The sequence below is a fragment of the Protomyctophum bolini genome (genome assembly GCF_963924005.1).
Source record: "Protomyctophum bolini genome assembly, chromosome: 4".
In the NCBI taxonomy this organism is placed as follows: Eukaryota; Metazoa; Chordata; class Actinopteri; order Myctophiformes; family Myctophidae; genus Protomyctophum; species Protomyctophum bolini.
Genome location: NC_137865.1, coordinates 37487295 through 37510683, shown reverse-complemented (window position 1 = coordinate 37510683; position 23389 = coordinate 37487295). Strand labels below are relative to the sequence as shown.

At 43.6% G+C, this 23389-nt stretch overlaps 2 protein-coding genes across 7 annotated transcripts; one reads left to right on the top strand and one right to left on the bottom strand.

The window, feature by feature from the left end:
• Positions 1–831: 831 nt before the first annotated feature.
• Positions 832–9266, bottom strand: fam169b (family with sequence similarity 169 member B). 6 transcript variants are annotated; one of them, XM_080761109.1, is made up of 8 exons: positions 9253–9266; positions 8848–8996; positions 8317–8419; positions 7889–7974; positions 6941–7103; positions 4348–4530; positions 3977–4102; positions 832–2320 (listed from the first exon to the last, which is right to left on the bottom strand). In XM_080761109.1, exons 2-8 carry the CDS (start codon positions 8983–8985, stop codon positions 2304–2306), a joined length of 816 nt encoding a protein of 271 aa, XP_080617235.1. In that variant the 5' UTR covers positions 8986–8996; positions 9253–9266; the 3' UTR covers positions 832–2303. The 6 variants fall into 6 exon arrangements, with proteins under 6 accessions (XP_080617235.1, XP_080617234.1, XP_080617237.1 ...); XM_080761108.1 differs by lacking the exon at positions 9253–9266 and adding an exon at positions 9159–9241; XM_080761111.1 differs by lacking the exon at positions 9253–9266 and adding an exon at positions 9159–9236 and having other exon boundaries at positions 8848–8969.
• A 556-nt stretch (positions 9267–9822) lies between these two features.
• Positions 9823–21424, top strand: ldhd (lactate dehydrogenase D). The gene is made up of 11 exons (XM_080762629.1): positions 9823–10018; positions 10625–10737; positions 11426–11567; positions 11664–11805; positions 12332–12491; positions 14023–14222; positions 17160–17288; positions 17444–17571; positions 17791–17881; positions 19157–19268; positions 20154–21424. Exons 1-11 carry the CDS (start codon positions 9926–9928, stop codon positions 20317–20319), a joined length of 1476 nt encoding a protein of 491 aa, XP_080618755.1. The 5' UTR covers positions 9823–9925; the 3' UTR covers positions 20320–21424.
• Positions 21425–23389: the final 1965 nt, after the last annotated feature.

Below are 23389 nucleotides of genomic sequence, written 5' to 3'. Positions count from 1 at the left end.
TGCCTGTCCAATTCTCCATGAGTAGCTGTCTGTCTGCCTGTCTATGAGTAGCTGTCTGACTGCCTGCCTGTCCAATTCTCCATGAGTAGCTGTCTGTCTGTCTGCCTGTCTATGAGTAGCTGTCTGCCTGCCTGCCAGCCAGCAAGTTGGTTAACAGAAAATAAATTGTTATGGCTGAGTAAAATAAAATAAACACAATTTGCCTGAAAATAGATTATACCCAGCTATGACCTTTTTCATGAAAAAAAATGAGTAGTGATATGGCTGACTGAGTAAAATAAAACAATCTACCTGAAAATAGATAGCTATAAGTGAAGAGCAATTTCCGCAATTACCATTTCCGCAATTTCCGCAATTTCCATTTCCGCAATTTCCTCAATTTCCATTTCCGCAATTACCATTTCCGCAATTTCCATTTCCGCATTTCCGCAATTTTCATTTCCACCATTTCCGCAATTTCCGCAATTACAATTTCCGCAATTTCCATTTCCAACTATTAATGGCAGCTGGGTTTCATCATTCAAATAAAATAGAATTCTGTCCGTTTAGCTATAAAATTATGTCAGGGAATAGGGATATACAGTATGTCTTTCATTTGCATTGCATCTCCCCCCCCCCCCCCCAAGCTTTTATTTTCGTTCGAGTAATAGTACAACTCTAATAGTATTACTTATAATAATGTAATTAAAGATAACTTCATTCAGATTTATTTATTTTTATTTCATTTTCCAGATTTTTTTTCTTCTTTTTTTTAGATTTTCATTGGTGGGCCAGTCATAATGGTCCCGCGGGCCTGATGTGGCCCGCGGGCCTGAGGTTGAGTATCACTGCTTTAGGTTATACTGATATTGGCATCATATTCATATTCAGAATAATCTTTATTGTCACACACAGTTTTACAAGTAAAAAATGTGTGAAATTCATTTTTGTGCATAGTTCCCATCGTGTTACTTTCCCAAGAAAACAAAGGAAGAAGAGAGGGGGAGTCAGGAGATCAAGGCAAGAAAGACATTTTAGCACACACACACACACACACACACACACATACACACACACACACACACACACACACACACATTGCACAACCGTGTATTGTGCAAATTATTAACATAAAATGTTGTTGGACATGACAACCCCTCTGTGGACCCCTTTACTTTCACCAGTCAGACATAAGGTCTATTAAACTCCAGTTTGAGGAGATCTCATCACTGCGGTGTAGTTTTCTAAACGTTAGAAAACGACCTCCCCTGGCCAGCCGGGGTCCCTGATGGAGGGGAAAGGAACTGGTTGGAATAACGTGTTCCTTCTACAATCCACACGCTTCCATCCGTCCGGGAAAACTCCCCCGTCAGGTGAAAAGAAGCAGCTTGGACTCCTCATGCATAGAAGGAAGCATGAGGTCAGTCCACTGCCCTCCCCAGGTTGGCAGAGGAAGTGTAGCGCCCAGGATTATTGACACTGGGTGAACAAATTGTGAGATAACAATGTAATAATACAAATAAAATAAAAACTACAACATTACGTTACTCGTGTGGACCCTGACACATCTCTCTATTTTTACTGTCCGACAAGTCCTTTCACTCAGGGGCTATCACCTCGTTCACTGATTGGTCTTCTAGATTCTAGAAGTTGGGTGGACGGTCCCCTTGGTTTTGCAGGCACGGGGGTTTCATATCTGAACTAGAGCGGTCAATAATGCTTGAGGACATCACCGCGAGTATGATGGCCTCACCGTTTTAGATGATAAGCTATCACCTAAAAAACCTAAACCTAAAACTGGAGTATGTATGCCCTATACACTGTGACTCCTTTACTTTCACCTCTCAGACACACTCTCCCACTTTCAATCAGCTCAAGTGGTTCTTGACAGCACAAGCCTCTATGACTATGTTCTACTTGTCTTCAATGTCATTCTAAGTCGTTTGACACATCTGAGCAACTCCTCCCTCTCTCGTCTCGGTTTGAGAGATCGTAGCGATTCTTCGGATCCAGGTGTAGTGAGGTTTGAATAGCCTGCAGTCGTCATGGGTTCTGCAGAGCCCGATGACTCAGATTCTAGACGTCCACAGGAGGTTCGGACAGCTGGTGTTTTTTTGGAGGGCCTCGTAATCTTGGAGTTCTACTGTATGTTCTGGGATTCAACATGGGTAGCTGAGATACATCCTGTTGTAGGAGGCTTTGCACTCGGGGCACTTCCGACCTGGCTTGGGTCCCAAAGCTTAATGTGCGAGTCTATTGCTATTGGCAGAAGTCTTTGCGTGCTGTAAAAGTCACCAGTGTCCTCAGATGAGACGGCTTCCTGTCTAGCATCTTGAGATTTCTTTGAGAGAGAAAAACAACAATTGTAATTACGACATTGCATTACTGTGTCTACTTAGTTTCCTACATAAGCCTGTATTTTAATCACTGTGCGAGTAATGTAATTATTACAGATGTTCAGACTTTGCATGTTTAGTGTCCATGTACACCGTAGCATGAAACGCATGGCTGAGATAATTTGCTTCGGTTTGGCATTCATTCACCCTCTGGGACTCTTGTAATTGAATGCAATTAGGAATGTTTTTGGTGTTAGATTCTAGATGTCATCATGGCATGTCAGGTCACCGTCACAGTACAGCCTGCTAGTTGGGGCTTCTGTTCAACATCAGTCCCCTGGTAACATGGGATTATTTTTCTCATCCACACCTGGACAGACGGGTCAATCAATGTCTAGCCATTTTTGTAACTTTCCAAAATCGACAAACATGTGTAAATGTCCACTTTCAGCAGTGGTCAGGTGTGCTTAGGAAAAATGGGCAGGTATTCAAGTCGTCTGCAAACTTGACCCATTGATTATTTTAAATGTTAAAGCATAAACCTTATATGGACCATCAACACAATAGATCTTTATTTTTAATATATATTCCAAAAAGAACCAATTTTTCACCCATGCCAAAAGCAATATATAGACCTTTATCAAGGTGCGTGCGTGCGGAACCCGTTTTATGGTCCAGAATGATTTCGTGCATTTCCCTTTTCATAACAGATAATCCCCATTCCCCACATACAAAACCAAGAGAGTTCAAACATATTTCAGTCATAAAGTAGTCCACAAACTAGCCTAAAGTGTCCCCGATAAAGCCTAATGTGTTTTGGAGGCCTCTCAATTCGAATTTGGGGACACTATTATGGTCGTGATTTTGTGATTTTTTTTGCTCTGGGTGCCAATCATAGCCAAGTGGAATGGAATATGAAAATGTTGATCGCACATGATTTATGTGATCTTTGCATAAAATCTGTAGGAATAGAAGCAAAGGGTATGTTTTATAGTCGGCGGAAATGAGCTTGGCCTCAGGGAGGAAAAAGTTGATTTTAATGTACGACCAGCTATGGTTCAAGACTAACAGGCAATGACGGCTGTAGCTTAGTGGTTAGAGAGGGTAATCAGAACTCAAAAGGTTAACCTCCCATGGTCCACTTAATAAATGCGTCCAGCAAGACACTTAACCCCCAACAGCTCCTCCCCAAGCGTTCATCATGGCCAAATGAGCAGTCATCTGCTGGGTGTGGCTCAAACAGAATGTCCCGTGTGGGATTAACAAAGGTCTACCTCCCATATGGTTGGACCAAGCATTGTGCAATGTGAAATCAAGCCATTAATTAAGGACCATGCCGAAGTCTTTAGTCACACAGTCCACATCTGTTCTTTAGTGAACAATGAATATAGAATAGACCTAGACCATGAAGGAGACTATGACATCTCCCCAGCACGCTGTTTGTTTTTTAAAATTGCTACATTATGTTCTCATTTAGTGTTTTGAGTTGTGTGTTTTTATGTGGAATGTCTTTGCCGCTGACCCTGCAAAGGGAATTTCCGTGCAGGCACAAATAAAAATGACCTCAAATTTACCAGTACATGGAAAATCACAAACAACTACTGACAATAAGGTCTAGTAGATTTAATCTGAAAATACTCTGTAGCTAAAGCTAGCCTTACTGAATGGGTAGCGGCCTAGCTGGATGCTCAGCCAGATGTTCCGTCGCTGAGCCCAGCCCCCGGGCGCTTCCACTTCGTACAGGCGCTCTCTCTGCTCCTCGTGTTTTTGCAGAAACTTCCTACACACTGGTGGAAACACAGCCAGGAGATATGAACCCATAACCTCTTGAAGGACGAGCAATAGAGCCAGAGCTCTTTTACAAAGGAGGGAGAGGTTTAACACACAAAGTAAATCTCGCAGGACAAAGGCCATCCAAAAAATATATATCTAATTATTCCCTCAAATGTAACGCAGACAAAAGACAAATACTTGTTTTTTTCTACATCCTGAAACCACAGAGAACACCATTTTGCTTTATAACGAGACTGACCTGCGACCATGCTCGGTGACAAGGGAGAGCTGACTCCCAGCACCTCCTCTGTAGGGAAGGAGTAGCAGAAGTCCTCCAGCATCTGTAGTCCCAGACCACTCCTCCTCCGGCTGCTCCTCACCAGCACAGTGTCCAGGACAGGGAGCAGGTAGCTTTGACTGGTGCAGCCGTCACACAAGCTACCTGTAACAGGGCAGAGTCAGACAACATGGGAATTGTCTGCAAATAGATTTTTGTTTACTACTTACCACATATTTTAATCTGTTAAACCAAAAAGTGTTTATTATGCCAGTAATATAATAATATGAATTATATTAATACCTAGGTATCTCATGCTTTTTTGGTTTCCTAACAAATTGTGCTGTCCCTAACTCCCTTGTGACTTTTGCTCCAGGTAATTGCATAGCCCCAAAATGTACAGAATGCTTGAATCAGGTTTAGCACCATGGGAATTGAAAGAAATGTCACCAGCATCTAAATTAATTCTAAAATCATAACTACCTATTGGGGATAGCAGTAATGTGGTATCGCAGTGGAGAGAGTAAGGAAGTTCAAATTGCTACAGCTGGAGTTGACATCACGAGTAACTCACCTGGGATGAAAACATTGAACAAGTTTGGTGAAGAAGGCAGTAAGGCATAACAACGCTTATACTTTCTCAGGCGACTAAAGGGCCACATGGTCCTATCTGGTATGGACTCTACACAGACCTCAACTACAAAGCAAAGAAAAGGGTCGTGTGGAGTGGACAGCCAAGTGCATCAGTGGATGTGAAGTTCCCTGCCACATCCAAAAACAACGGACGTTGTGTCAGCAAAGCTCACAGAATTATCAAAGACACCACAAGGCAGCCTCTCTACCAATTCAGCTACCCCTCGGTTATACACCGTCAAGCACCTTAAGCACTAGGACAACGATCAAACTGTTCTCATTCTTGATTATTCCTATTTTGTTTTGTTGATGTGGCAGAACCAAGACCGTGGCAGACCAAGGCGCAGTTGGAGGAAACACATCGACTCACTGGCCTTGGAATGTCTCAGGATCCCCCAGGAGGAAGTCACTAATGTTGCTCTGGAGAGGGAAATTTGGAGCTGTCTGGTGGAGCTGTTGCCCCTGCGACCTGACTACGGATAAGCGGTTGAAGATGGATGGATGATGTATGTTTATTATCATTATTGATGTTGCTACAACATAATTTTTATTCATATACCTGTACACCAAACACAATATTATGGAACATATGGAATTACTTATGAATACAATATTTAATTACATTATAGCGTTCCATACTGCTTGTTTTGCTATCAACTGTAAGACGTTTACGGACTCCAACTGCTCTGTATAGCCTCAGGGCAAGGTGTGAGCATTATTTGTTGGGGAATAATGCTGACAGACTAAGGACACAGGGGAGGCTTCAGGGGCACCCCCTGCAGCTGACCCTGGTGGTTCGAATCGAGTCAGACTCGAGGTACTTCACTGCATGTCTTCCCTGCTCTCACTCCCACCTTTCCTGTCTCTCTGTTAGATATATGTACCATAGCCTATTTGAAATCAATCATAAAATCAAAACAAAAAACAGGAGTAGAACATGTACCATAGCCTATTTGAAATAAATCATAAAAAACAGGCAAGAGGGGGGGGGGGGGGAGACGACACCCTGTTGAATGTGTTTTCCGCATGTAGCACACATGCGGAAAACTCATGTTTATGTTTTTTCTTTTCTGCATAGAGATTTAGAAGGCAGGGAACATACTGTGCTCTTGGCTCGTATGCAAAGACGTCTGAATAGGTTATGGCTGTTATGATATGAGACAGTAAAGACAGAGACTCCACATTATGTTTGACTGTAACAGAGGTTTTATGGTTTTGATTTTCCACATTGTAGCTAAGCTATATCTTGGCCAAGTAAGTGTCTTGTAATCTTAACATGCGACTGTGGGTCCCAATATTCTCTCGCAGCTTTATTCAATACAGATGGACTGCAGCAGTGGTGTAGTCTACCGTTATACACTATGTAGTCTGCTGTGCCAAAGTAAAAAAAAGAAAAAGAATTATACCGTCTGCTAATCATTTCATTCATTGACCACGAGCGTATAGCCTATATGTGCGCATGTCGTGCAGGGAATAATTATGGTATACTGTCAGAAAGAACCTGGACTACAGCACTGGACAGCAGTTATTGACATAAAATATTGACGGAATATTATATTCTATTCTAATATTCTATTCCGGAATATTCTAGAATTTTGGACAGAAAGTAGCCCATAACATGTATATGGTGGATTTTTATGAAACAAAATGTTTGCTGTTTGAAAGAGGATAATTCAAGATTGGCCTTACAGCTGCAATGTTTGTGAGTTTAACATTGTTTAATACAAGCAGATTGCAGATGCAAATTGGATGAATCTTGTGGAGCATATGCCACGCCAACATGTCACTGCTTGTACCTTGACAAACAAACGTTCTTGATTCATTGTCTGTTATCTATATGCAAAGGCAGCCAAGGTGTGCCTTTACTGCCCGAGTTTTACCCTAGTTTTACCCCACTGTGTGTCCCTTTCTCCTCCTCCTCCAGCACATTTCCTTCCCGTACCTTTCTGTTTGATGGTATAGAACCCCACAGCCTCTCCGTTACTCCACATCAGTTTAGCATGCTCTCTGCTGGGGTGAGGGTTGAACAGTGCCTCCTCCTCTGGAGGCTTCTCCACCACCTGGCTGAGCAGGAACAGAATCACCCTCTCCACCAAAGACTGCACCTGGGATACGCAGAAATGGTTTACAATAAGACACAAGTTCTCGACAGAGTTCTAGACAGTGCTAAGTAAGTATAACTAGATAAAGTGCCCCTCGGGACACAGGTCTCCACCAGGCCAGGTCAGGTGGAAAAGGTGAAAAGGGTGCCATTTCTTGGATGGCAATTGGATGATTTGAGGCATTTTGTTCCAAAAATGTGTTTTGCAAAAATCCACCTGGGATATATTCCTCAGCCTAGTAGGAAAGTCTGTGAAAGATTTCACATAAATTGCATGCTGTGTACATGATTTGAGGCTTTTTGTTCAAAACGGGCCAATCCTGCAAACTTTGAAAGCCAATGTTTGCCTTAGCAAATTATGATGGAATATGAAATATTGGACAGATTCGTTTTGAACACATGAGATACTGTGTAACGATTTGCGGGATGTTTGGACAGAATCTGGAGGACACACACACACACACACGGAGTGCAAAACATATACTCTCAATTGTCGCCTGGTGGAGACAATTATGTTTTCGAAGGGTGCATATCTTTGGTCCGACGTCCTAACAGTCCGACAGGCAATAGGCAACACCCTACCTACCCCAAACCCTAACCGCACGCAGAAGCCACGGTGAGTCATAACCGGCCACATATGTCGGACTATTGGTATTGGCCCCCCGTTTTCGAATACATAATTACACTTTCCACCTCACGAGAAGGTGTAGAGATGACTGTGGTGTAGAGATGACAAATACATTTGTGCACTGCCCAGTGCACATGCTATACCCTATACACAACATTTACCAAGACAAGGCCGTTCCTGGATTTGTTGGTTGTTCTCAAAACATCATCTACTGACCACCACTTCCCATTTAGACGCAGGGCCACCACTGTAATGAAGGGAGAAAAAAAATATATATGGTAAATTGTGCATTTATATAGATTGACATAGATTGTGCATTACACCCATTCATACATGCATTCATACACTGATGGCCGATGGCGGAAGAAACCATGCAAGGCACCAACCTGCACATCAGGAGCAATTAGGGGTTCAGACAGAGTCTTGCTCAAGAATACTTCGACACTAACTCTGGGGGAGCCCGGGATCGAACTGGGAGCCTCGCGGTTGCCATCCAGCCGCTCTACCCCTGAGCCACTGCCGCCCCATATAGTGAGTTTGTGTGTACTTTGAATGTGCATGTGTGCCGCTGCATGCTTGTAGTCCTAACCTTGAGCATGGTCACCAGGGGCCTTTAGTGCTGGGAGTATACAGTCAAGCTGGTTATCTTCAAACAGCAGCAACCTGCTGACATTATGTCCTGTTACCTCCATCTGAAAACAAAAAGCTTTCAGTAGCTCTAACATCTACTACATCCATAGAATCTGAAGGTGCTTTGTTAGAGTCTAGATGACAGTGGAGAATGAAGCACCATGGAGAGAGCTCAGATGGGTATAGCCTGTTTCCCAAACAGTGGGTTGGGAGTCTTGGGACCCATTTTTGGGACCCATGTTTGGGCTTGTAAATCTGTTATTTTCAGTCATTTGGGCCCAGAGCTAAAACGTTTGGGAACCTTTAATATATATTTTTATTTCATTTTACATTGCCATTATTAGACTTTCGTTAGTAGATATGGATATAGATATTGCCTCTCACAATATGAACAGTTGACTTTATTTTATAGGCTATTCATTGAATAACCTATAAAATACAATCAACTGAAGTTGTAGCAATAGGACTATATAGGCCTATGTTCTTGTACCTTTGAGTGAAATGTTTCAATCCATGTATAGTCATGCTGCGCTACTGATTGTGTTTGCAAAGTAGAAAGATATTGCTCAGAAGCTGAGGTCAGTTCACTGGAATCCAGATATGGCAGGTGGTCTACGGGATACACCATGTTACTTGGGCCTGTGACAGAGAACACCAAGAAGCAAAGTGGCGATCATGAAACAACAAGAGCCGTTCTAGGGCTAGTGCATGACACTGCAGACCGTACAACAATTCTACACCCAAACCATCGTACTCGTTAGGCTTATATAAGACATTCATTGCACGCTGTTAATAACTTACTTTAACTGAATAATAGTCCAAGTAAATACCCCGATCAAAGGTTTTCATGCCTGTCACTCTCACTTCCCTGTTTTGTTTTGTTTAGGCCTACTACTTTTTCCATGTGACTCCTGCAGTCCAGGGCGCTATAGGCTGTATTTACTTTTTGACTTGCAGCGCCATCTTGTGCTCAGAGAGAGGAACCTCAACCAAACGAGGTTGTACTGTAGCAAGCACGTGTCAACCGGTGTCAACGCACGGTGTCAACAGCAGTGTTGCCAGACTGCGTGGAATATATAAGCAGCCAGGTCTATGATGAAAACAAGACCAATAAAAGACCACGCTATTTTTTCGGGGGGAAAGTGACAAATCTGGTATAGCTGGTACATTGAAATTGAATAGCTGACACAACATATTTTTACTGATGTAGGGTCCTTTCATCTGGGACTGTCTGGGGGACATGTAGTGTGAATCACTGGTTTTTGTGGGTTTGAACAACATTTAGGAAACAGGGCAAGCCCCAAAAAACGTAGCCCGTCACCATGAAGGCTTTAGTTTCCATTATACCAGTCCAATATTTACAAGCAACTTTACAGAAAAAGAAGCCCAACGGTTGCTTAAAATAATGGCAAACATGGCAACGCTGATCAACACTACAGACTCCACCTTCCTTGATGACAGTTTACATACTCGGAAGTTAATTCAGCTCTATGGTTCAGCATGACCTTCTGTAAATTAACCGTTATACAAAGCCAGTATTAACAACAAATAGTCACAAACCTGCTACAATGACCGCTTCATTGACATCGACGTGTCGCTTGCTACCTCACCTGCCTCGTCTCATGCTTTGTCGAAATATCCAAAACCAACATTCTGCAGGAGTAAGTGTCTACACTGTTGCATGCCATGACTGAGGCATTGTCTTATATAATCATTATATAAGGCATTGGTTTTCAACCTTTGTCACGTCAAGATCCATTATTTATTCAGCATTGATTGATTGAACATTGTATTCATATTGCAGAATGGGTACAGTCCAAGGAAGGTACCAGTCAATACAAAAACTGCTAAAAACCAGAAAAAGAAAAAAACACTAAGACTTTTGTATCAAAACATTTAAAGACATACAAATATACACATCTATGCAAAAGAAAAAGAAAAACCATGAAATAATAATACAGTTAGAAAACCTCGGATGTTTTGTTGTCGTTGGATCAGATTTTGTCCACAATTCCATGCCGTATTGATGTGGTACCATAGGAGAGATAACAGATAACTACATTTATTCTACATTCTCAAATTGTCACTTCATATTTCCTTTCAAGATGTGACAATTAATGAGCTTTTGGTTTGGTTTTGGTGGTTTATAAATAAAATATTAATACATTCTGTGTGTGTGTGTGTGTGTGTGTGTGTGTGTGTGTGTGTGTGTGTGTGTGTGTGTGTGCGTGTGCGTGTGCGTGTGCGTGCGTGTGCACCGTGTACAGGTTAATGGTCTGGAGAAGGTGGTCTCTGCATTCAGGTCTGTGTGTGGCGAGGATGGTGTGACTTTGGGGGAAGCCGCAAGAGAACAGCATGGCAAAGATGAGTCTAAGCACAGGTTTGTCTCTGACTCACTAAATAAATAGGCTACTTTCCATTAAGGTCTGCCTATTAAGCTGGGTCTATTCAATATTTCCCCTGGGCTCAGACATTTTAGAAAAACAGTTTTAAAGAGGAAACATGTTATTTCTTATTTTATTTTATTCTTAAATTAATTTAAAAGATTGGGCCATAACAGGAGTGACCCACGACACAACCGCATTAAAAACATCCAGCATGTACGCGGTTGGCCAATCAAAGGCAGTAACTAGGACGTGCATGCTAGCCAGTTGCTGTGCGGGAGGCGGGACACGGAAAGTGAGGAAGAGAGAATTTCAGAGAAGCCAAACTTAAAAATTAAAAATACTTAACAGCAACACCGATTAACTTCGCACACATTTCCGCGGTCTCCTACTCCTACTCTATTTATCTTTGAAACATCTCCTCAACACTCAAGCGACGGTACAGCTGTGTCCTTTGGAGAGTGGATTAACTTTTAAGAGACCCTAGGGTACCGCCGTCCAAAATACAGAAAAGGTAACCGAGGCTCCCGAAAGGGGCTAGCTCCAGCACCTCACCCAAGCCTACTGGCTCTTTTTTTTTTACACAATTTCTTTACAATCTTTGAAGTGAAATAAACCCTACCTTACACACGTATGCAGCTCAACTGACACATATTCTGAATGTCTGCTTGCACTCCCGTCCAGGTGTCGTCCTCCAGATGTGGTGGTGTTCCCTCGCTGTGTTGAGGAGGTCAGCCACCTGGCCAAGATCTGCCATCAACATTCACTCCCCATTATACCCTTTGGTACTGGAACAGGCCTAGAGGGAGGGGTTGGCGCTTTGCATGTGAGAGAGAACTTTATATACATTTGTTATGCACCCCTGAGTGGTATTGTACACCTCCCTGAAGGAGCGGTTGCTTCTCTTCCCCCATGCATGCAGGGTGGTGTTTGTTTCAGTCTGAGGAGCATGGACCAGGTCCTGTACCTCCACACAGAAGACTTTGACGTGACGGTTGAGCCCGGTGTGACGCGCAAGGCTCTCAACTCCTACCTCCGAGACACGGGCCTGTGGTTTCCAGTAGGTCAGTCCCATCACGTGCACACATAGACATCAAAGGTGCATTTTAGGTGCACTAGCCCCTCCTATATTCAGCTATTAATGTAGATTTTCATCTTACACAAACATTAAATTCCCATTGACAATGAACGGAGAATTTACATATTATGTAGATGAACAAATCTACAATTATTTCCTACACAAAGATTAGATTCCCATTGACAATTAATGGATGATGTACGATGATAAGAGCGCCCCTCAGAAGTGAGGGGCGCTCTTATGGGCCTTAAGTAGCGATATACTTATGGGCTCCGCTCTATGCAATGAGGGCAATGAGGATAATTTGGGATCAATATAAGTAGGAACAATGGCTATATGTTATTTTATTCCCAATTTGTCCTAGTACAAATCCTGAGCACTTGTTCTGTTACAATGTAGCCATTTAGCAGATGCTCTTAATCCAAAGCGATTTACAGTAGCAAGAACAACACATGGTAATACATCAAATACATAACAAATAGTCCTGATTCATGTTTTGTTTCTGAGCTCAGACCCGGGAGCAGATGCGTCTCTGTGCGGCATGGCAGCCACCAGTGCATCCGGTACCAATGCAGTGCGTTACGGTACCATGAGAGAGAACACTCTAAACCTGGAGGTGGTGTTGGCAGATGGAACCATCATACATACTGCTGGGAAAGGCAGACGAACCAGGTAGCTTTCAATGTCTGTGTAGTAGGAGCACATGGCTTACAGCATTGGTTCTCTCCAGTGTTGTTTTTGACAGCAAGCATTTTAGTTTTAGTCATAGGGCTGTATTTTGTAGTACCAGGTCTTATTAACTACGGTAACTTGAGTAAACTAAAGACCTGGAGGCGTGATCAATGCCATTTGGCTATTCTGAGTGGCCAAAGAGCATTGATCACGCCTCCAGGTCTTTAGTTTACTCAAGTTAGGTAATAAGACCTGGTACCAGCCCCTAGTCTCTTGAATAGTTTTCATCTTAGTTTCAGTCATATTTTAGTCACCTGGAATGTTTTAGTGTTTAGTCTAGTTTTAGTCGACTAAATGTCATAAGATTTCAGTCGACTAAATCTACAGGTGATTTAGTCGACTAAAATGTATTTTGGCGGGCCTTGATGCCGTAATGACTGAGTGATTTCACTTGCTGAAAATAGCTAGATCTACAAGCTGCAACCGAGTGTAAAATAACTTATACTGGGTCTCTTGTCCACTAGTGCCTTCCTAATATTTTAGTCTAAATTGAATTGGCAAAATAATTTGGCAAAATAATTTGCCAAAATAGTCTCCTCGAGTGGTGGCTCTGGTACTGATTTAATGAATTCACTTAGGGTGGGCGGGCACAGACCATGTAGGGTCTTGTATATGACCTCAACCTGTAAAAATTATTTGATGATAAAAAAAATTAAATAGTGATGATGATATGAGTGGGGCTTCCTGTCAAACACTTTGAGCAGTGTAGAGCTGTTCTATGGGTTTGAGAGTAGTCACACCTGTGCAAGACCAGTTTGTGAAACAGTATTCAATGTGTGATAGGATCATACAGCATTTAGCAATTACCCACTTTGCAGGTCCCCCCTCTCCACTCTACTGGTGGGATCCAACAGAAGAGCAGAAGCCAATACAACTTGGCACCAACGTTGTCGCAGGAGTTGCCGGAACGTTGCTCAAAATAGCCGCGGACCGCCTATAGGGACTCCAGTTCCTGACTTGTCCTTGGGATTGACTCCTGAAGCCTATCCCGTATGTAGGGTATTGCCACAAGGCAGTGGAGGTTTAATTCTTGAGTTTTCTTCTCCTAGGCAGGTTTCCTTTCCAGGCTTTTGAGCCCCACCTGTCCATAACTTCACCGTAACACTTGTTTGTGTTAGAATCGTACAAATCTTCTCTTTTGGGGGTCCACGGGCTAATGAGTGTTGATTTGGTGGTTCTTGACATTAAATAGTTTGGGAACCACTGACCTTAACCACTTAAAACACATTGACTGCTATTGGCAGAGTTAACTCGTCATTTGAAATCCAGCGGTTCACCGCCAACGACGAGTACACTCGTCATTTCAGGGTTTTCATCCTATGAATCAAAAAAGTAATTGATGGAAGAATCACTACGAAATGAATCAACAGTTGCAGCCCTAAAACATCCAGGCACTCTCAGATCCCAGATCCCGATCCAGTATATTTGGGCCTCCTTCATCCCACTCTCTGTCTCTTCCTCCGTCCTTCAGGAAGACGTCGGCGGGCTACAACCTCACCAACCTGTTTGTGGGGTCGGAGGGCACGCTGGGCATCATCACCAAGACCACGCTCCGCCTGTACGGCGTCCCGGAGGCCCTGGTGTCCGCCGTGTGTTCCTTCCCCTCGGTCCAGGCCGCCGTGGACAGCACCGTGCAGGTCTTGCAGGCCGGGGTGCCCATCGCTCGCATCGGTGAGATGAACCAGTGGTTCCCAAAGTGGGGTCCAGGGACCCATTAGGGGTCCTTGAGAGAGTTCCAGGGGGTCCCCAGATAAATGATAGTTAGGAACCAAATGGAGCCTTATGGGTTTGTAACTATAACGGGTCCATTTGGTTCCATTTGTACACTCAATTAACATTGATTTTACAATATAAATTGGGGGTCCCAGAGATAGTAGTAGCGGCCTTCAGTCTCGAGAGACCATGGCACAAGCGCACTTGGATTGGATCAGGTGGTGCTGAGGGAACAGTGCTTTGTGTGTCTGAAGCCCTGCACACACCGTCTGCGAACGCCGTATGTCAAAACAGCCGCCTCCGTTATTTTCAATGAACCTATCGCACACCGGTGGCGTCCGACGCACGCTGACGCCTCGCCTGACGCGCCGATACACCACTGTTCTATTTTACAGGCGTTGCCGTGCGGCAACGCCTGTGCGCACCCGGTGTGTGCAGGGCTTCAGCAGCCCAACACGTGAGAGGCAGTCTCTTTGGCACTGATGGCATTTGAATGCGCTGCCGTCGCCTGCTGACGCCGATTAATGTGCCTTTCGCCTAGCTCTCCTTTCTGCTGATTTTTGTTCAGCCTGGTGCAGGATTTCCATCCACCTGTCAGGTATAACCTTAAGCTTCACGCACCCAGTGAAGCAAGTGGACTGTGGCGGAACAGCACCTTTCTGACTGGGGGCTGCCCAGCTTAGGCGGGCGGTAGCTGTTCAGTCGAGACTTAACAATCTCTCCCACCGTCGGTGCCTCGCATTTACTTTACTTTATTTGTTTATTTGGACAGGACAATGCATATTGATGGACGTCACATGGACGTAAATACACCGGATATAGCACAATTGCTAATTTTCATCCGCAGTCCTCACAGGAAACACAAAAAGTAAAAACAGACAGTCAAACAATGGAATACATTTACATAACATTACATAGGGAACACAGCATAAAATAGAAATAAATAATCATGAATGGTTGCAGCTTTGGTTTTCAAGCAACCATTTTTTCAGATTGTATTTAAAAGAGGGAAATGTAGCACAATCCCTTATACGCAGAGGAAGGCCATTCCATGCTACACAACCCTGTACTGAGAGGACATTTTGGCCGAATGTTGTTTGCCGGTGCGGCACTTCGCAGTCTCCTCGAGTGGTGGCTCTGGTACTGATTCCCCTATCGGGCTTTCGTTTAATGAATTCACTTAGGGGGGGCGGGCACAGACCATGTAGGGTCTTGTATATGACCTCAACCTGTTTGAAAATTATTTGATGATAAAATAAATTAAATATCATCATCACTCCAGAGGAGTGATGATGATATGAGTGGGGCTTCCTGTCAAACACTTTGAGCACACTCTTGTAGAGCTGTTCTATGGGTTTGAGAGTAGTCACACCTGTGCAAGACCAGTTTGTGAAACAGTATTCAATGTGTGATAGGATCATACAGCATTTAGCAATTACCCACTTTGCAGGTCCCCCTCTCCACTCTACTGGTGGGATCCAACAGAAGAGCAGAAGCCAATACAACTTGGCACCAACGTTGTCGCAGGAGTTGCCGGAACGTTGCTCAAAATAGCCGCGGACCGCCTATAGGGACTCCAGTTCCTGACTTGTCCTTTGGATTGACTCCTGAAACCTATCCCGTATGTAGGGTATTGCCACAAGGCAGTGGAGGTTTAATTCTTGAGTTTTCTTCTCCTAGGCAGGTTTCCTTTCCAGGCTTTTGAGCCCCACCTGTCCATAACTTCACCGTAACACTTGTTTGTGTTAGAATCGTACAAATCTTCTCTTTTGGGGGTCCTTGGCATACCAATGGGGGTCCACGGGCTAATGAGTGTCGATTTGGTGGTTCTTGACATTAATCGATCGTCAGTTTGTTATACTTTCGGTTCATGTCAAAAGGTCTTCACAGAAAAAAAAAGAAAGAAAACTGACTGTGGTGGAAGAATTAATTAATTAACACAATCCCTCCCGCCACACAGGCGGGGATTGTGAGGCCAGTGCCAGTCAAATGCGCAAAATGCCAAAGTAGAAGAAGAGATCCTAGGCAACCTAGGACAGGCAACCAAGGACTGTATAAAGAGGACAGGAAGCGAAGACCGTAAGGGCGCCGCCATGTTGATCACATGGTGCTCCATGGAAGGAAAGAAACATGCGCAGTTGAGACCAGGAAGTTGGACATGCATATGGCACAAATGGCCCAGCAGATGGCGTGAGGTGATTAAAGACCTTGCTGAAAGTAGGGACGCTTGTATCTCACTCTTCTGCCAGCCTACTGTATATGCTGAAGCCAGCTTGGCTCAGTGCTCACCATGAACGGACTGACTGAGACAGCCGTGTCATGATCAGTGCAACTATAATATATCTATATAATTTGTATGTAATACAGTGGTTTTCAACTTTTGCCTGTTGATCAGTCCGTTCATGGTGAGCACTGAGCCAAGCTGGCTTCAGCATATAGGCTGGCAGAAGAGTGAGAAATAACAAGCGTCCCTACTTTCAGCAAGGTCTTTAATCACCTCACGCCATCTGCTGGGCCATTTGTGCCATATGCATGTCCAACTTCTTGGTCTCAACTGCGCATGTTTCTTTCCTTCCATGGAGCACCATGTGATCAACATGGCGGCGCCCTTACGGTCTTCGCTTCCTGTCCTCTTTATACAGTCCTTGCAGGCAACCAGGAAGTGCATCCCCCATGCCCACTGTGTCCACACACAACGTAGGCAGAGGAGGAACCGTAATTCTCGACCGCGCAATGTAAGAGCAGAGAATAATAATCTTCCAAAAACTGGATTTTGGCTCATTTTGAGCAGAAAAAGGAGTAAAAAAATGTACGCGCAAGCACATCAGATCCAAGCCCCCCCCACCCCCCAATTTGTTTTTAATAAAATATTTATTTTTCATTTGTGTTTTCCAGAGTTCCTGGATGACGTGATGATAGGTGCATGCAACTCATTCAACTCTCTGTCCTACCCGATTGCTCCAACTCTCTTCCTGGAATTTCACGGCACAGAGAAAGGTCTCGAGGAGCAGGTCAACACAACAGGTGTGTAGGTCTGTCTGTGTTTCTCTCATTTGTGTCTGTGTTTGTTTGTAATTCAAATAAGATTACATTTTGCATGTGTGTGTGTGTGTGTGTGTGTGTGTGTGTGTGTGTGTGTGTGTGTGTGTGTGTGTGTGTGTGTGTGTGTGTGTGTGTAGAGGAGATCACTCGGTTTAATGGTGGCTCAGAGTTCCAGTGGGCACGAGACACAGAAACACGTAACCGACTCTGGAAGGCACGCCACGATGCCTGGTACGCTGCGTTGTCACTCAGACCTGGCTGTCAGGTAAGGGATGTTAGATAATTGGTATTACTGATACCACAGCCATTGTGGACCAAATTAGTATCTTACTTAAATGAAATTCTTTGAATATTGAGAAATATAAATGATAATAATGATGCTAATCTAAGTCAGTGACCTTACGTGTGTGTGTGTGTGTGTGTGTGTGTGTGTGTGTGTGTGTGTGTGTGTGTGTGCGTGCGTGCGTGCGTGCCCGCCCTGCAGGCCTACTCCACAGATGTGTGCGTTCCTCTCTCTTGTCTGCCTCAGATCATTGTGGAGACTAAGGCAGACCTGGTTCGGAACAGACTCACAGGTAAATGGAGTCAGAGAGTCGCTAAAGCAATACATTAATATACAGTACAAATCAACCTGTGTGTATGGTGCGATGGGGTGTGAAGAGGTCCCTATAGTCTACACAGTGAATAGACGGGTCTCTCTGCTAACTTAGCAAGGCTTTTAGCAAGGATCACACTCTATTTCAAGCTGTGTCTTTAATTAGTAAATAATTGAATTCACACAGGGGGACATGGAGACTAATAATGAGTAACAGCCTTTTAGTCTTACCCTAGTGTGATGTAAATCTCCTTAGTCTTTGATTCAGCCCAAGCACCAACAGTGAAATCCTTATTACATGTAGTTTAACTAGTACATTGTAAAAGCATGACAGTGATAATATGGAATGGTTAAATTCAGTCGGTTGTCATTACAATACATTCACTGGTTCTTTTTGAGTGATCTGATCGGATTTTATTAGACGTCAAGCAAGAAAAACAAGTTACATCATGTTCATCTAAGAAGCGTCAAGGATAAACAATAGAGTTTTCCGACTTATTTTCATTGTGATCCTTGGTCTGGGACAAACAACATTGCAACAAAATACATACAGGCAAATATTAAATCAATAAATAATACAATCAAGAGCTACACTGCCTACATCATAAATACATGCTAATATAGTTAAACATGATACTATTCTGCAACATTTTCTAAAAGCCATGCTTTGACCCTAAAAAGGAGATGGCTGCTGATTCTCTTTATATATTCAGGGGTAGCGCGTTCCAGCTTACTGCTCCTCCAAATCTAAACAAACGTTTTCCCATTTCAGTGGTGAACTTGGGCATGGTCAGGTCTGCTATGCTGGCTCTGGTAAGATGGGAATGGACTTCACTGTGCTTTTGAAAAGGTTTACAAAGGTACTCAGGGGCACTGTTGATATATACGTTATGCACTATGTTCAGTTGAAGTTGAACTGACCTGGCTGCTAAAGGGAGCCAACACAACTGCTGAAAGTGCATTTGACCAACATGGTCCCTTGCAGACAGCCCCCCAAAACCAGCCTGACCAGCTTGTTATGAGAGAAAATACGGTAAAGATTGCTGTCCGTGTGTCTGTCTGCCCATAGCAGGGCATGTAGGGGATGGTAACTTCTGTCCATCTGTCTGTCTTCCCACCATGCAGGGCCCATAGCAGGGCATGTAGGGGATGGTAACTTCTGTCCATCTGTCTGTCTTCCCACCATGCAGGGCCCATAGCAGGGCATGTAGGGGATGGTAACTTCTGTCCATCTGTCTGTCTTCCCACCATGCAGGGCCCATAGCAGGGCATGTAGGTGATGGTAACTTCCACTGTATAATGGTACTGGACCCCAGTGATGAAGACGAGGTCCACAGGGTCCACCTCTTCGCTGAGAGACTGGCCAGGTAGTATCACCTCTTTTTCTTATCTTCCTATTCTTACTATTACTACAATGTGTACCATTACAATGGTAAGCTGTGTTGTTTTCACCCCATGAAGAAATGGAGGAATGGCGGATTCGGCCACGGACAGAAATATCCGTAGCCTATGGGCGTTCTCAAAGAATTATCCCACTCCGTAGCTATGTTCCACTGAACAACTTTAGGGCTCCAAGTCCAACACACTGTTGGAAAGCATCTGTGTGCCAAAACTCTGTCGGGGGGGGGCCCTTTCGCAAATGCAATGGAGGTGGTGCTTGCGGTAAATGTATTTTGTCTGCATACAGCGCACAGACTACATCAGTGATTCCATAACTTTTCTGGTCAAGACCCAAAAGAGGGTTTAGACGTTTGCCCGGGACCCAAACTACTTTTCTACTACTTTTTAAACATTTGTTTTCTAATTTATGAACTTTCTTTGATATTTCTTTGATTTCTTCATGAAATCACACTGAAATCAAATAGAAATTTGTTTTTAATTCCTGAAACGTTTAGCTTTTTGTATTTTGAAAATGTTTTTAAACGATATAATAATTCAGTAAATAAAATGTAGGAAACAAAAAATAAAAGGACCCATAAAAATGTGTTCACCTGAGTACAGTCTTTTTTATTGGCCTGCCCTAAACTATTGTCTATACATACATTTCTGAATCCATTTGCTGACCGGCTGTCGCTATTGAGCAATGTTTTATAGGGATTTATATGTTGCCATACCATTAACATCCTAAGGCAAGATTTTCAAATTGAATTCTTTTGTGAGGGTACCACTACCTACCCTAGGGGACACAGGGAGAACATACAAACTCCACAGCAGGGTCTTTAAATGGAAGTAATAAATGTTTCTTCTTGTAGGCGAGCCCTGGCCATGGACGGTACATGTACTGGCGAGCATGGAGTTGGCTTGGGGAAGAGAGCGCTCCTACGCGAGGAGATGGGACCCTCGACTATGGCAGTCATGCAGGGTCTCAAAGCCTCCCTCGACCCCAAAAACCTGATGAATCCTGGGAAGGTTCTGTAACATTTGTCCACAAAAACTCCCACAAAAGGCACTCAGTTTAATTTCCTGGGAGCTAATGTGCACTACTGGCAAAGCTTTTATTTTGTATAGTTCATCGTACGATGGTTTCATGTAGTGAAAATAGCGAATCAATAACTACTTTACTTGTCCTTACCCTGCTGACCCTGATGTTGGTGGATAAGAAAACAAAGCAACAAATCTATTTCCTTCGCTGTTTAAGATAATTTGGTCCTAGTAGACTGATTCTTCTGAACTTCTGTCATTATGAGTTGAGATGTGTTCTTCAGTACTGTAGTACCGCCTGGTATGGATGTTTGTCTGTAGCCCTAAAGTCACAACTGCTGCAACAACTGAACATTTGTTTAAAGATTGTTGGACAACCACTTCAGAGACTCTATACATCCACGTATGATACGTGCATGTTCTGAGAGTATACAGATGTGCTATTCCCTTCAGGAAGGAGATATGGGGCTCCAATTTGGTCGCAGCCTTTACCCGCAATTCAGCCGCTGCCTGAAAATTACGAATAGCCTATAGGAGCTTTCTCTGTCCCTTAATGGTATTTTCGTCCCGCATCACCCGCTATATTTTTTGCAGACACCGCTATTTGCACCTAGAGGTGTGGCCATGGGCGTGTTGGCACGCTTTCCCCTAAATTGCTATTTTGGTCACATACATTTGGGAAGTCGATAGTGGAATTTAAAAGCACCCGTAAGCCGTGTCAAATTAGTTCGCGCGCACCTCAATGGAGATGTCTGCAGCCACAGAGTAGGCTGCCTCATCTCTCCTTATTCTACTATCTCTTTGTAATTTTCCTATAATCAGCAGAAGTCGAGTGCCGGCCACTTCCTTGTGTCCATTGTGTTTATATAATTGTATAGTCAAATTATTTGTGCGCGATTCCATTTCCATTTGCTCTTTCAGTTCATGATCACCCCATACCAGCAAACAACTTTCCTTTTGGCTTCATACCGTTCCTTAGAGACGGCCTACTGAAAGCCCTAATTTCGTAGTTTACATTGAATTTTTAAAAATGAGATTTGAGCGAGTTGTGACTCAATGAAAAGAGTGTTCTTGGCTCTGTGCGTGTGGAGAAAAAGCAAAGAACGGCACGAGGGGGCGGGGGGGGGGGGGGGGTGCAGCAGAGACTTCAGGGCAGCGGCTATTAAGCTATATAGCACTGTGGCTCAAGAGGTAGAGAAGGTCGTCCAATGATCCATGGGTCGGCGGTTCGAATCCCGGCTCCTCCTGTCTACATGTCGAAGTGTCCTTGGGCAAGACACTGAACCCCAAATTGCTCCCGATGTGCTGGTTGGTACCTTGCATGGCTTCCGCCGCAATCGGTGTATGAATGTGTGTGTGAATGGGTGAATGTAATGCACACTCTATGTAAAGCGCCTTGGATAAAGGCGCTATATAAATGCACCATTTACCACTAATGGGCAACGGTTAAGGGATCTCTTAAAGGGATCTCTTAAAGCCAAGACTGGTGATTGGTTAAGTTTAATTATTGAAACGCCCAAACCACACCTATGCATAATATAACGGGTAACAGAGGTGTTTAAGGGATTTAGACAGGTAACCAAAATACCAACTTTAGTAGGGGAACACCCTTTCCCCACTCCTAAATCCTCAAATAGTGGCTTTAGAAAGATGAGACAAAAATGGAGCCCATGGTGTTCCAGCATGTACTGTCAGTAAGGTCAGACTTTGCAGGCTTTAAGGCTTAATCAGGAGTTTGAGGCTTAATCAGGACTGAGTTTGACCAGGAGTAGGCTGATCTCTCAAATGTGTGCATAACTGCATATATGTTTGCATACAAGGCTGCTGGGTTGCAAGACAAATTTCAGTGTGAGCTGACAATAAAGTATTCTATCATATCATATTTTGGTTGACTAAATGACTACAGTGCATGTCATGTACTCTGATCTTGCACTTTGTGAGTAGCTCTGTTTAAGAGCAACTGCTACTATAATTGTAATTGTAAACATGGTAGATGTATTCTTTGAGCTGACGAGATCCTTGTATGTGCAGAGATGAATTATGCAGTACATCTGTCTGCCACAAAGTGGCAGCAGTGTAACAATTTTGTAAAGGCCTCACAGGTCACTAAGGACAGAATTCTGTTCTGCCAGGCATGTGAATCACATTAGATGGAGAGCCTCACAGAATTCTAAACTCTGCACTAATAATACCAATTGATATTGTATTTTATATAATTGTAATTGTTGATTAGTCACCTTTACGACGAGGTATAGCTTGTAAGGATCAGGCATTTGTGGAATGAGCAACACAGCTAAACGTGTGTAGCGCCCCCCAAACATTTGACAAAATGGCAAATGGTTGATATTCAACTCTCTCTCACAGTAATAACTTTAGTATTAAAGTATTAACTTTATTAATTTTACACTCAGTCATTGTTATGGAATTCAGTAGCGGGTGGAAGATCCAAACGCAGCCACAACACTTGGCACCTCCTCATGCTAGTCTGTAGTCACCAACCTAGCCATACACATTTTGCTGTGAGATGTCATCCCATTCTTCAACCAGGATTTGTTGCAAGTCAGCCAACGTGCGGTTTTGTTGGTCACTCTAGCATGTACAGCATGCCCAAGCTGATCACACAAGTGTTCAATTGGGTTGAGGTCTGGACTCACGGCAGACCATCCTCAACACTTCCAAATTCTGGAAGTACTCTGTGATGTGTGGGGGGCAAGCGTTGTCATCCTGGAGGATGGTGCTAGGTCCCAGATTCTGAAGATATGGGATCGCCACTGAACCCAGAATCTCATCCCAATATCTCACTGAGATTGCATTCAATGATGACAAGTTCTGTCTTGCCTGTGAGAGAGACACCGCTCCATACCATTCAAAGCTGCTGTGGCTGTGTATGGATGATCTTCCAGAGTTGGATCTTCCTGAGTTCCCTAACACTGAGTGTATAATGAATAAAGTGTGAAAATGGCCAATATGTGTATTTTCCCCCCTTATTATTATTACTGAGTGCAATCATCCAATCCACTAAGCAACTCAAAGCAAGGGTGAATACCAACCACTTGCCATTTTGCCA

What these genes read in the sequence shown, in the direction of transcription:
- fam169b (XM_080761109.1), bottom strand. Translation starts at nt 8,985, where the DNA reads ATGGTGTATCCCGTAGACCACCTGCCATATCTGGATTCCAGTGAACTG. An exon ending in CCAGGAACGGCCTTGTCTTG is followed by an intron (nt 7,104 to 7,888) that starts GTAAATGTTGTG and finishes TGCGTATCCCAG; the next exon opens with GTGCAGTCTTTGGTGGAGAG. An exon ending in GTCACCGAGCATGGTCGCAG is followed by an intron (nt 4,103 to 4,347) that starts GTCAGTCTCGTT and finishes TGTTTCCACCAG; the next exon opens with TGTGTAGGAAGTTTCTGCAA.
- ldhd (XM_080762629.1), top strand. Translation starts at nt 9,926, where the DNA reads ATGACCGCTTCATTGACATCGACGTGTCGCTTGCTACCTCACCTGCCT. An exon ending in GGGCCTGTGGTTTCCAGTAG is followed by an intron (nt 11,806 to 12,331) that starts GTCAGTCCCATC and finishes TTCTGAGCTCAG; the next exon opens with ACCCGGGAGCAGATGCGTCT. An exon ending in GGGAAAGGCAGACGAACCAG is followed by an intron (nt 12,492 to 14,022) that starts GTAGCTTTCAAT and finishes TCCGTCCTTCAG; the next exon opens with GAAGACGTCGGCGGGCTACA.